Source organism: Oncorhynchus tshawytscha, linkage group LG23, assembly GCF_018296145.1.
Source record: "Oncorhynchus tshawytscha isolate Ot180627B linkage group LG23, Otsh_v2.0, whole genome shotgun sequence".
Taxonomy (NCBI): domain Eukaryota; kingdom Metazoa; phylum Chordata; class Actinopteri; order Salmoniformes; family Salmonidae; genus Oncorhynchus; species Oncorhynchus tshawytscha.
The window spans coordinates 15019272-15031568 of record NC_056451.1 but is presented as its reverse complement, the minus strand read 5'-3'; the positions used below and the strand labels follow the sequence as shown (position 1 = coordinate 15031568).

The following is a 12297-nucleotide window of genomic DNA, read 5'->3' as shown; positions in this document are numbered from 1 at the left end:
AACTACACGGCAGGACCTGGTCAATGACCTGAAGAGAGCTGGGACCACAGTCTCAAAGAAAACCATTAGTAACACACTACGCCGTCATGGATTAAAATCCTGCAGCGCACGCAAGGTCCCCCTGCTCAAGCCAGCGCATGTCCAGGCCCGTCTGAAGTTTGCCAATGACCGTCTGGATGATCCAGAGGAGGAATGGGAGAAGGTCATGTGGTCTGACGAGACAAAAATAGAGCTTTTTGGTCTAAACTCCACTTCGCCGTGTTTGGAGGAAGAAGGATGAGTACAACACCAAGAACAATATCCCAACCGTGAAGCATGGAGGTGGAAACATCATTCTTTGGGGATGCTCTTCTGCATAGGGGACAGGACGACTGCACCGTATTGAGAGGAGGATGGATGGGGCCATGTATCGCGAGATCTTGGCCAACAACCTCCTTCCCTCAGTAAGAGCATTGAAGATGGGTCGTGGCTGGGTCTTCCAGCATGACAACGACCCGAAACACACAGCCAGGGCAACTAAGGAGTGTTTCCGTAGAAGCATCTCAAGGTCCTGGAGTGACCTAGCCAGTCTCCAGACCTGAACCCAATAGAAAATCTTTGGAGGGAGCTGAAAGTCCATTTTGCCCAGCGACAGTCCCGAAACCTGAAGGATCTGGAGAAGGTCTGTATGGAGGAGTGGGCCAAAATCCCTGCTGCAGTGTGTGCAAACCTGGTCAAGAACTACAGGAAACGTATGATCTCTAATTGCAAACAAAGGTTTCTGTACCAAATATTAAGTTAAGTATTTGATACATCAGAAAAGCATATGTCATGCAGTAAAATGCAAATTAATTACTTGAAAATCATACAATGTAATTTTTCTGGATTTTTGTTTTAGATTCTGTCTCTCACAGTTGAAGTGTACCTATGATAAAAAATTTGACCTCTACATGCTTTAAGTAGGAAACACTGCTGATTTTGCAGGTTATCAAATACTTGTTCTCCCCACTGTATATATTTTAATCCCTGCTCCCATCCCCGCAGGAGGTCTTTGGCCTTTTGGTAGGCCGTCATTGTAAATAAGAATTTGTTCTTAACTGCCTTGCCAAGTTAAATAAATAAAATAATATAAAGAAGCTGATTAAACAGCATGATCATTACACAGGTGCACCTTGTGCTGGGGGCAATAAAAGGTCACTCTAAAATGTGCAGGTTTGTCACACAACACAATGCAACAGATGTCTCAAATTGAGGGAGCATGCAATTGGCATACTGACTGCAGGAATGTCCACCAGAGCTGTTGCCAGATAATTTAATGTTTATTTCTCTACCATAAACCACCTCCAACATATTTGAGAATTTGCCCCAACTGGGACAGAATGCGTGTCCAGCGACTGTCAAGGCAATATCTAAACAATTAAGTGAAAAGGTCTTTACGGCCTACACCCGAATTTACTAGAAACGTTATTGTAAGTGTTTAGAAAGTAAAGGTATCAGATAAATATTAATTGTAATTAGCATGTATGCTAGGCTCCAGTATAGAGGGTTAACTGACTGTAGGATAGGCCTAAAATATAATGTCATTATGGGTGAATTTGAGAGTGACCAGGCACAGATTGAAATGACATTTTAATGACAGTACCTTTGAAGTTGCCTAGGCTAAACTAGGGTTACTACAAATACCTACTTGTAAGTGAGGAGTGGGACGATACTGTTGTTGCGTTCAAAAGAGACAGCTTCTCTTGTGGCTTCTCCATTTCTGTCTTATTTGAATTCATATGACTTTCCGCCAGCAGATATTCCTGCAAATCGGCATCGTGCGGCAATCCTAAACGGTTACTAGGTAACGTATTTGATTGAGTACCGCGAAATGTAACAGTCTCGAGTAGCACCAATGTTACCAGAGCTCTAGACGGAAACATTGTTGCGCAGTGACATTGGCTCGTGTCCATCAGCTAATCCACGTAAAAGGTGTAAAACAAGGCATTCAAAAACGGAGAAAGGTCACAGGTTCTGTTGGAGGAAACTATACGGTTACCTCAATTTGCCTACAGGGGCAAATGTCAAGCGAAAGTCCATGATAGTATCCACAAATGCAAAGCAGAGCAGAAGTGTTGCTTGTGCCAGTCAATCGAACGTGTAACTTTATTTCAAGAGGCTTCATTCACCTGCGCCATTAGCCCACACCATAAAGTCCTGTAACCAACCTCTAACCAAGCCCAGCTCGCTGTCCGTAGCCTCTGGCTGCCGTTATCGCAGGGTCATACTTCCAGTACCGTTATCTTCACACACAGAGCTACTACAACATATGTCCATTCCGTAGCGGAGATGAGCCCACTGTGATCCCGTTAAAATCCCAAAGTACTATTCAGAATATCTTAATTCCCGAAAGACAGACTGCTTCGCACATGCAAGACATTCGGGCACAAGACTGAGTCCGTGTATTACAGCGATGGTGTAATCGCATTTCAACCCCCGAACAGGGCGGGATTTTCTCTTGTGCTTTAACTCTTTACTGCCTGAATCTTTCTGCGGTCACATTCTAGACAGCCGCGTATTCTAACCTTACAGCATTTCTATATAGCGAATTCTAAAATGACTAAATCGATGTGTAAAATCCTGCATTTTTAAGGTAATTAAGTGTGACTAAATTATGCAATTGTTTACCTTACACACATAGGCTATTTAATCTGATAATATCAAGTCATCCCAAAGAATTAGCTGGATCTACAGTTTTGTCAATTGTCAGCATTGCTAAATAACAACTGCAATCTGCTGAAACCTCTGGTGAAACAGATGCTATTGTTAGTCTAGTTGATTTAACGATGAATTAGTCACAGGAAATACAACTTTGGACAGGGATTCAAAGAATAAAACAATTTCCTTCAGAACAAAACTTGAAAGAAATGAGCCAAGATAAACATTTAACAGTGTATAATGATCAACTGTTCATTCGGCAAGTTTGTTTTATTGCCATTGAAAAAGATTCAGGACCAAAACCTGTAATGGCCTAATATGCTAAATATCTTTATATAATATAATATAATTTAGATGGTCACCCTAATAGGTGGTCGCCCTAACATAGTACATGTCTGTGTCTGAACAGCTCTCTACTGGGTCCCAGTTACTAGCGGGACACAGGTGGTACAGATCCTGCCCAGGTCCCTCCAGCACTGGAGCCAGTAGGCCGCCTGGGACTGTGCACTTCACGGCCCTGTCACCCCTCTGCCTCTCCCAACACACACAGCACCACCGCAGCCTGCAGCCCAGTCTGGACAACACCTAAACAGGAGAGAGTGGAGGTGAAGGGTAGAAAGAGAGCAGAAAAGTGGGAGGAATAGAGAGTGGGATGTGGAGAGTACAGTAGGTAAGACGGGGCAGTGTTAAATAACAGTACAATTCAATGAAAGGAACATATTTGCCCTAATTAGATTATTGGGTGTCACAGGGCATGGAATGAAAAGCATTAGTGAAAACAGAAGAGGATAATACAACAGCATGTAAGACCGGATGGAGAGAGAAGGGCCCAGGAAGGAGAGTGGGAGGGAGGCTGCATCCCAAAGAGTTTGTCTGTGTTTGTTTAGATTTGTCTTGGAGATCATTCCCAGAAAAGCCCATTTGACTTCAAAATTAAAGGCACTGTCATTCTGTCATGAGTTCTCAGAGTTCATCCAAGAGCCATCCCATCAACTAAATCAGGAAATAGAAGGGTTCAAAGACCTTTAGGAAAAAAAATGTTTAAACTCTGTTTAATGAGAGAGAGTAGTTAAATACACACAGTACGCACTGTTCTCTCCTGTTCCTAGCTGCATGAGTCGTGTCCATTGCCTTTTGGTGTATGAGATGCGCCTCTTGATCTGCAGGTTATAAAGGAGCAGAGCGTGCCTCTTCTCCCACTAACAGACAGGCAGCCACAGCAGAGGGTGGACAGACAGAGAGAAATGGGGCAGTCAGATAAATGACAGTGAGCTAATATATAGTGTGTAGAACAGTAGGGCACAGACAGGCAAGGTATAGACAAGTTTCTGTTGAATGAGATATTTGAATCACCCTGAACATGGGTACTAGACTTCACCACTGCTGAATCAATACTGTCCACCATGAGGATGCTTCTGGAGCACTGAACTCCTGAGGCCAGTTGGATTCATCTGTGAGCTGCACACTTTCACCATGTTGCACTTCTCTTCCACATGCTGAATGTGCAGCAGCTTAATGTTGCTTGATTTGTGAAACTAAAACCCCTTCAGAGAGCATAAGGGGAGGACTAATAACAGTAATGACACTTCAGCTGATTTAGTGCTAAGTGAAAACACAGAGTGAAGGATTGCCCTCTATCTACTATGCCAGTCTCTCCCCTCACTGTAGTTTCTCTATAGGTGCTTTCAGACTGGCATTTTGAACCCAGGCAGCATTTCAATTATGATCCTGGAATGGCGAAACACTTCTGGTTTTTGTTCCTACTTGATCTATCATTGCACTCACCTCATCTGGTGTCCCAGGTCTAAACCAGTCCCTGATTAGAGAAGAATGAAAATCAGAAGTGTATCGAACCTCAAGGGACAGATTTCACACATGCATTTTAAACCCGGGCCAGAATTTTAAATGCTCAAAATGCCTTTGAAAAACACTCTCCCTGTTGTGGAAATGCCAGCATGAAAAACGTTTGTATCCCGCTTTCCCTCTGTTAATCTCTTACCCCCTCAAATTCTTAGTTTCTCTGCATACAGTATACACTTCTTCACCCCTCGCTGTGCAGTAATGTAGGTAGGGCTTCAGTATGAGCAGAATACGTAGTGTCTAATGCTATTACAATAAGCTGCTCTCAGGTAAGCACTGCTTTACTCGACACACACGAGCCAGTGCATTTCTTACAGGATTGGGGGAAAAGGGCCACATTCACTCTGTGTACACATTGTGCTAAAGCCTATTGAATACATTGAATTATAAACTGGGTGGTTCGAGCCCTGAATGCTGATTGGCTGACAAACCCATATACCACAGGTATGACAAAACATTTATTGTTACTGCTCCAATTACATTGGTAACTAGTTTATAATAGCAATAAGGCACCTTAGGGGTTTGTTATATATTGCCAAAATACCATGGCTAAAGGTTGTGCCTAAGAACAGCCCTTAGCCGTGGTATATTGGCCATATACCACACCCTCTCGTGTGTTTTTGCTTAAATATACCTCCACCAGCAATGGTGCACAAGTTTGCATGAACAGTTCTATCCATTACGCCTGGATTAGGCTAGGTTTCCTCTTTTGGTCACGTTCCTATATGCATGTTTATGGAGAACGTGCATTTTATAAGCCTACAGATTCCTGGACTTAATTTTGGTGTTCATCTGGAACAATTAAGGGATATTAGAACATAAACAAGAATGTGCACAACTGGCCTTGATGAGGTAGCTCAGTTTAGCTGTTGAATTTCACACAAATAGTGTATGATGTAAATGAAGGCCAAGCTTTCGGTTAGGATATTGTGTTTAGAGGTATGGGCAGGAGTCAAGCGCAGGAGAGCAGAGATGTCCGAGTAGCATTTTTAATAGGCAAGTCCACAAACATATAGGTCAGGTACAATACCAAAATAAACGCCCGCGACAAAAGAGTAACCAGTTACTCACGGAAGGAGGAAAACAACGCTCCTTGAACGTAAGCACTCGGTAGAATACGTGAAAAGAAATAAGGCACAACCTCAACTAAACACAAATAATCCCACACAAACCTAAGCAGGCAACAGGGGTAATTATACACACAAAAATTAAAGCAAATGAAACCACGTGTGACAGAACCAAAGACAAAACAAACAAAAGGATCGGTGTTGGCTAGTAGGCCGGCGACGCCGACCACCGCTCAAACAGGGAGAGGAACCACCTTCGGTGAACGTCGTGACACTTTCTCCTGAACAATGATTTGTTTTATTTCAATTTATACTCAGCAGTCGACCCAGTAGCTGCTCCAATTTCCGGGGAGATATCCGTAACACAGCTAAGAACTCTGGGGAAATCCACCCTTTGTGATATCCAGATAGACTGCAAATACTAACAGTATAAGGAGCGTTTCTACTTTGTGCGACATTGTATTCTTTGTTTATTTGCAGGTCGCCCGACAGGACCCTACTGTTTGTTCAAACCTTCCCTGTGCCAATTCCACCAGGGATAAAAAAAGGAGTGGAATAATAAATGTTAGTCTGCCTATTTAAAACGTTACATAGGCTGGGCCCAATGTCAACGTGCATGTTGTGTAGAGGCGCCCAGAGTTTTAATGTAGCTACTACTGAAGTTGATACATTATGACCTTAGAAAAATATATATTTTTATCACTATACCAAACAAAAATATAAATTCAACATGTAACGTGTTGGTCCCATGTTTCATGAGCTAAAAAATAAGATCCCTGAAAATTTCCATACACACAAAAAGGTGATTTCTCTCAAATTTGTTTACATCCCTGTTAGTGAGCATTTCTCCTTTGCCAAGATAATCCAGCCACCTGACAGGTCTGGCATATTAAGAAGCTGATTGAACAGCATATTCATTACACATGTGCACCTTGTGCTGGGGACAATAAAAGGCCACATTAAAATATGCAGTTTTGTCACAAAACAATGCCTCAGATGTCTCAGATTGAGGGAGCGTGCAATTGAAATGGTGACTGCAGAAATGTCCCCCAGAGCTGTTGCTAGAAAATTGAATGTTTATTTATGGCATTGAAGCTTGTTTGTAGGTTTGTTAGCACAGTGTCTGAAGTGCCAGATGTATACAGAATGGTGTCGTCTGCATAGAGGTGGATCAGAGAATCACCAGCAGCAAGAGCGACATCATTGATATATACAGAGAAAAGAGTCAGCCCGAAAATTTAACCCTGTGGCACCCCCATAGAGACTGCCAGAGGTCCGGACAACAGACCCTCCGATTTGACACACTGAACTCTATCTGAGAAGTAGTTGGTGAACCAGGCAAGGCAGTCATTTGAGAAGCCAAGGCTATTGAGTCTGCAGATAAGAATGCGGTGATTGACAGAGTCAAAAGCCTTGGCCGGGTAGATGAAGACGGCTGCACAGTACTGTCTTTTATCAATGGCGGTTATGATATCGTTTAGGACTTTGAGCGTGCCTGAGGTGCACCCGTGACCAGCTCCGAAACCAGATTGCATAGTGGAGAAGGTACGGTGGGATTCGAAATGGTCGGTGATCTGCTTATTAACTTGGCTTTCGAAGATTTTAGAAAGGCATGGCAGGATGGATATAGGTCTATAACAGTTTGGGTCTAGTGTGTCTCCCCCTTTGAAGAGGGAGATGACCGAGGCAGCTTTCCAATCTTTGGGGATCTCAGACGATACGAAAGAGAGGTTAAAATAGGATAGTAATAGGGGTTACAACAATTTTGGCAGATCATTTTAAAAAGAGAGGGTCCAGATTGTCTAGCCCGGCTGATTTGTAGGGATTCAGATTTTGCAGTTCTTTCAGAACACGAGTGAGAATGTTAGACGCACAAATATCACACCCCTCCACAAACGCTAGCCTCACCGTTATCGGGAATGGTAAGAGGTTAGCATGTTTTGGGGGGCATGATCTTTGTGCAACTCACAATTCATTCATGATTACCAGTAATCGTGGTAGCATTCACATTAATCTAAAATTGTTAAGAAACATTTTCTATACTTGAAAGTGACTCAAAAAATGACAATACATTATTTATTTACCTATACTCCAAAATGCTGGAGTATAGAGCCAAATTGAACATTTTAGCGTCACTGACCAAATGAATACGTTATATTTTGTTTGCTTACTGCTCTGTTTCTCCTGGCATCAATCTGTCTGAAGTAGGTGGTGATGTAGACGTTGTCAAAGCAAACTGCCTCGCATATTCAAACACCCTTCAGAGGAAGGAAGAGAGTGAAGAGGCACACATGTGGGGATTACATTAGAAACTGTATAAACACTTTATAGAAATAAACTACATCATGGTACTGCAGTGCAGTGAGTCTAATTCAGGGGTGCATGACTTTAGTCCTCAAGGCCTGCAGTAGGCTGGATTTCAACCCTGACTGATTCAGACCTGGAAACTGGATGTATGGACTCTGGCCAATCACTGACAAAAGAAAAGGACAATGTCACTTTGAAGAACTAAAATAGCCTCAGAAAGCAGAACATCTGACAAACCCCTACATTAGATAGCATAAACACACATGTCATTCCGTCATATCTAACCGAGTTGCTGTGTGGTTGAGTAGGCTCACGAGGTGCAGATGGTGTTGAAGGTGCGGGAGGAGGAGGAGCTGGATGAGCCCCAGAAACGGGACCAACCTTGGTCTCCTCAAAGGCTTTACACAGAGCCTCTGAAATCCTCCTGTAGGGCTGACACACCAAACAGACTGCTGCTCCTCCTACACACACGAGAGGGAAACGTGGAAGCTCAGGAACTGTAAATAACATCCAATTAAAGTATTGTGCAAAGTGCATCTCCAAAAGAGTAAGGCATCAAACATGTATTTCGAGTAGAGAAAACCTCCAAATGACCCAATTATGTGTAAACTACAATCTTTTATTTCTTTCATTATTTAACAGCCTTGGTTTTAGTGAGAGCAGACAGGAGCTGGGCTTGTAACTGCAGCACTACACGTTAGTACTGAATTATCTGGACAGTGCGTCAATGGAGAAGTTGAGCTTGTCGAATGTTTGCCCAAAGTTCTGTAGCGGAAGAATCAGTGTTAGTTGTGTAACATAGATAATTAAGATGTCTTATTTGCATAATATGCTTCCGTGAGACACTTGATATTAGAATGCATCTCTTCTGACTCTGGTGTTGGCAGTTGCACTTCTTCCCTCAGCTGGGGCTCAGTCAACTGGGGTACCGAGAAGAGAGAGGTCAGGCTTGTCTTTCACATGTCCCTGGTGCTATGCAGAATATCAGAAAGGGAAGAGGACAGGAGAGAACATTGTCTTCATATGTAAATGTGTCTATACCTACTCTTAAACCATGTGAAGGGATGGCGTGATTAATGGGGAACCAATTACTTGTCTCCACAATGTCTGTGTGCCAGTCACTCCCTCCTTTGGCATTGGGGGATGTGTGTGGTAGTGTCTGGAACCATTGTATGTCATCTCTGATGTTGCACTTATCCTGGGTTAGCAGGCGCCGGACCGGGGACCTAGAGGCTCACTACCCTCCGTGAGCTTGTCCAGGAGTGGGGTCAGGAAGGGGTTTTACTTGAGATGGGAGTATCTGAAGTTGACAACTGATTTATGCCATTGGATGAGTTGGTGTTTTTGTGCTATGAAGTACAAGGAACGAGATTGGAACCTCATCTTAGGGTCCAAACTGAACAATAATTTATAGCGAATGCTATTTGGCTACGGGATACTCCTTTCTCATTTAAAAAGTCTCACCTTGTGACCCATTCAAAACATCTGTGGTTTGTTATGTCAACTAGGGGGTGGATCTTGGCTATAAAATATCTTTGTCTCGCGGCTTTTCAACAAATCATCAGAGACTGTGATTCGTCGACCAGCCATTGCTATTGCAAAGCTCTCACTATTAAGTATAACTCTGACTTGTGTGATAAGTTTGTCTCCTCTCATTTGATAATAAAGAAATTAACCACCACAGTTCCCTTCCACTGGGATCTCCTCTCTGCACCAGGACTTCATGACTGACTTGAAAAGCAACCAAGCAAATATCATTGTAATCAGAAAAGTACAGTATATCATCCCACTTGATTAAAAAACCTGGGCTACCAATGAGGTTAAACCCCTACCTCTCATGATGTCACAGAGGAAGTGGAATCTCATGGACACACACATGTGGTTGATGACTGGGGCTTTGATGGCATCCTGCCACTTGACCTCAAACCACTCCCGACAGCACTCCATCCCCTGCTCCACCACCATCTGTCCCACAACGCAGAAAAACAGACAGTGAGTAATGTCAGTACATTCTCAACTAACTATCGACCAAGAACAACCAACTTCAATCTGCTGAATAGGTTTTTAAATGCAAACCAATACTCAGTCATATCGCATCGTCTCTGCTGCATACAAATTCTGGGTGCTGTTGCCGGCAGCAACAGGGCCCTGTTCCATGAAGTCATACCATGACCTCATATCTGATGCTCTGTAACTTCCTGCTCACACTCTTAGCCTCCTCCTGGAACTCCCCATTATCCTCCTGACCCAGTAATGACATGAAGGAAACGTTGGGGAATGTCCTTGAAATATCAGTCGATAATGTGAAACAAACCTACTGAACTAATACAATAGTGAACTGTATCACACTAGTGGATACTCAGACTGCTCTCAGGGCAGGTCTGCCAGTTATGACTAGCATTAGTGACTTTTCATAGCAGGTTTGGAAAACTTAAGCAGCAGGTCAGGATAATTAGGTTTATGAAAAGGGTTAGCCAAAATTCACAACACAAATATATCTAGCTAGAACCAGGCCTGCCCTGAGGACAGTCTTGGTTTCCACTAATGCTATTCTGGCAATAGTGATCCACTGAACATAATGTGCAACTTACCACAAATCCCTGCACCACCTCCATGAAGGGCTCCATCACATCCCTCCACATGACCTTGCTATGTTTGATCTGGAGTTCGATGTTGCACCCCATAGAGAAGGCCACATCCTGGACAATACAGTGGAAGGGCCTGACAGGATGAGAGAACAGGGTGAGCAGAGGATTGCCGGTTTGCACCACAGCAATGCCATACTGCTAGCAAGCTATTTGGCAAGTATCAAGGCAATACATTTTTTCCAGAGCTATTTTCAGTTACCCCTATACAGGCCATAGAGGACAAACAGCATGAGGTACGCCCTACCACGGTAGCTGAGCATGCTGGGAAAGAGCAGAGGGGACGAGCAGCGAAAGTAGGAGGAAAATGCCACACCCAGAACACATACAGCTGAAAAATACACACAGAGCATGACTAATATGTTTCCAATTTGTTTACTTTACTGATTGACTCCAAACAGTGTTCAATTGCAGTACCACAATCTACTCACCAACAAAAGCATATTCTGCTAAGAGCCTGTTTACAGTGGTCATTGTGACATTGTGGAAGAGACCCAGAAATAAACCTGGAGGGGAGAATTCACAATGAGTTGGTGTAACATCTGTCTTCTGCTGAAGAAGGAGACCAAGGTGCGGCGTGATAGGCGTTCATGATTTTTTAATAATACTGAATACCACAACAAAATAACAAAGTTGAACAAAACGAAACAGTTCTATCAGGTGCATGCACTAAACAGAAAACTACTCACAAAACCCAAACGAAAAAGGACAACTTATCCCCAATCAGAGACAACGATAGACAGCTGCTTCTGATTGGGAACCACACCAACATAGAAATAAAGAAACTAGAATGTGCAACCTTGTCACACCCTGGCCTAACCAAGAAAGATAATAAAAACCTCTATGGCCAGGGTGTGACAGTACCCCCCCAAAGGTGCGGACTCCGGTTGCAAAACCTGACTCTAAAGGGGAGGGTCCGGGTGGGCATCTCTTCAAGGCGGTGGCTCCCTAGTGCATGGACCTTCACTGGAGGAACCAGGCCGCAGATCATCGCAGCAGGCTCCGGACCGGGGACCGTCGCCGCAGGCTCCTTGCCATGGATCATCACTACAGGCTCCGGAGCATGGATCATCACTGGATGCTTCATACCATGAATCATCACTGGAGGCTTCGTGCCATGGATCATCACTGGAGGCTTCGTGTCATGGATCATCACTGGAGGCTTCTTACGTGGAGCCGGAACAGGTCTCACCAGACTGAGGAGACGTACTGGAAGCCTGGTGCGTGGAGCTGCCACAGGGCTTACCAGGCTGGGGAGAATACTGGAGGCCTGGTACGTGGAACCGGAACAGGTCTCACCGGACCCGGGAAGATGCACTGGAAGCCTGGTGCATGGAGCAGGCACCGGATACACTGGGCCGTGGAGGCGCACTGGAGGTCTCAAGCGTAGAGCTGGCACAACCCGTCCTGGCTGGATGGTTACTTTCGCCCAGCAAATGCGGGGCACTAGCACAGGATGCACTGGACAGTGCAGATGCAACGGAGACACAGTGCGCAGAGCCGGCGCAGGATATCCTGGGCCGAAGAGACGCACTGGAGGCCAGGAGTACTGAGCTGGCACCATCCGTCCTGGCTGGATGCCCACTCTAGCCCGGCCAATGCGGGGAGCTGGAATATAGTGCACCGTGCTGTGACTGCGCACTGGAGACATGGTGCGCATCACCGCATAACACGGTGCCCGACCAGTCACACACTCCCCACGGTAAGCACGGGGAGTTGGCTCAGGTCTAAACCCGGACTCC

The 12297-nt window shown here is 44.4% G+C and overlaps 1 protein-coding gene and 1 long non-coding RNA gene across 6 annotated transcripts in view; both read right to left on the bottom strand.

Moving 5' to 3' along the window:
• The window catches only part of LOC112222841 (disintegrin and metalloproteinase domain-containing protein 15), a 34953-nt gene extending 32504 nt beyond the window's left edge, over positions 1–2449 (bottom strand). For 4 of the 5 annotated variants that reach the window (XM_024385665.2, XM_024385667.2, XM_024385666.2 and 1 more), the window contains exon 1: positions 1667–2449. In XM_024385665.2, the coding sequence (XP_024241433.1) occupies positions 1667–1931 (265 nt within the window). In that variant the 5' untranslated portion in view covers positions 1932–2449. The remainder of the gene's footprint in view (positions 1–1666) is intronic. The other variant, XM_024385668.2, reaches the window with a different exon arrangement.
• Positions 2450–2940: 491 nt separating this feature from the next.
• On the bottom strand, positions 2941–4902 carry LOC112222611. Its single transcript, XR_002949159.2, has 3 exons — positions 4462–4902; positions 3767–3875; positions 2941–3261 (listed from the first exon to the last, which is right to left on the bottom strand). It is a non-coding gene; the product is annotated as an uncharacterized LOC112222611 (long non-coding RNA).
• Between the last annotated feature and the right edge of the window lie 7395 nt (positions 4903–12297).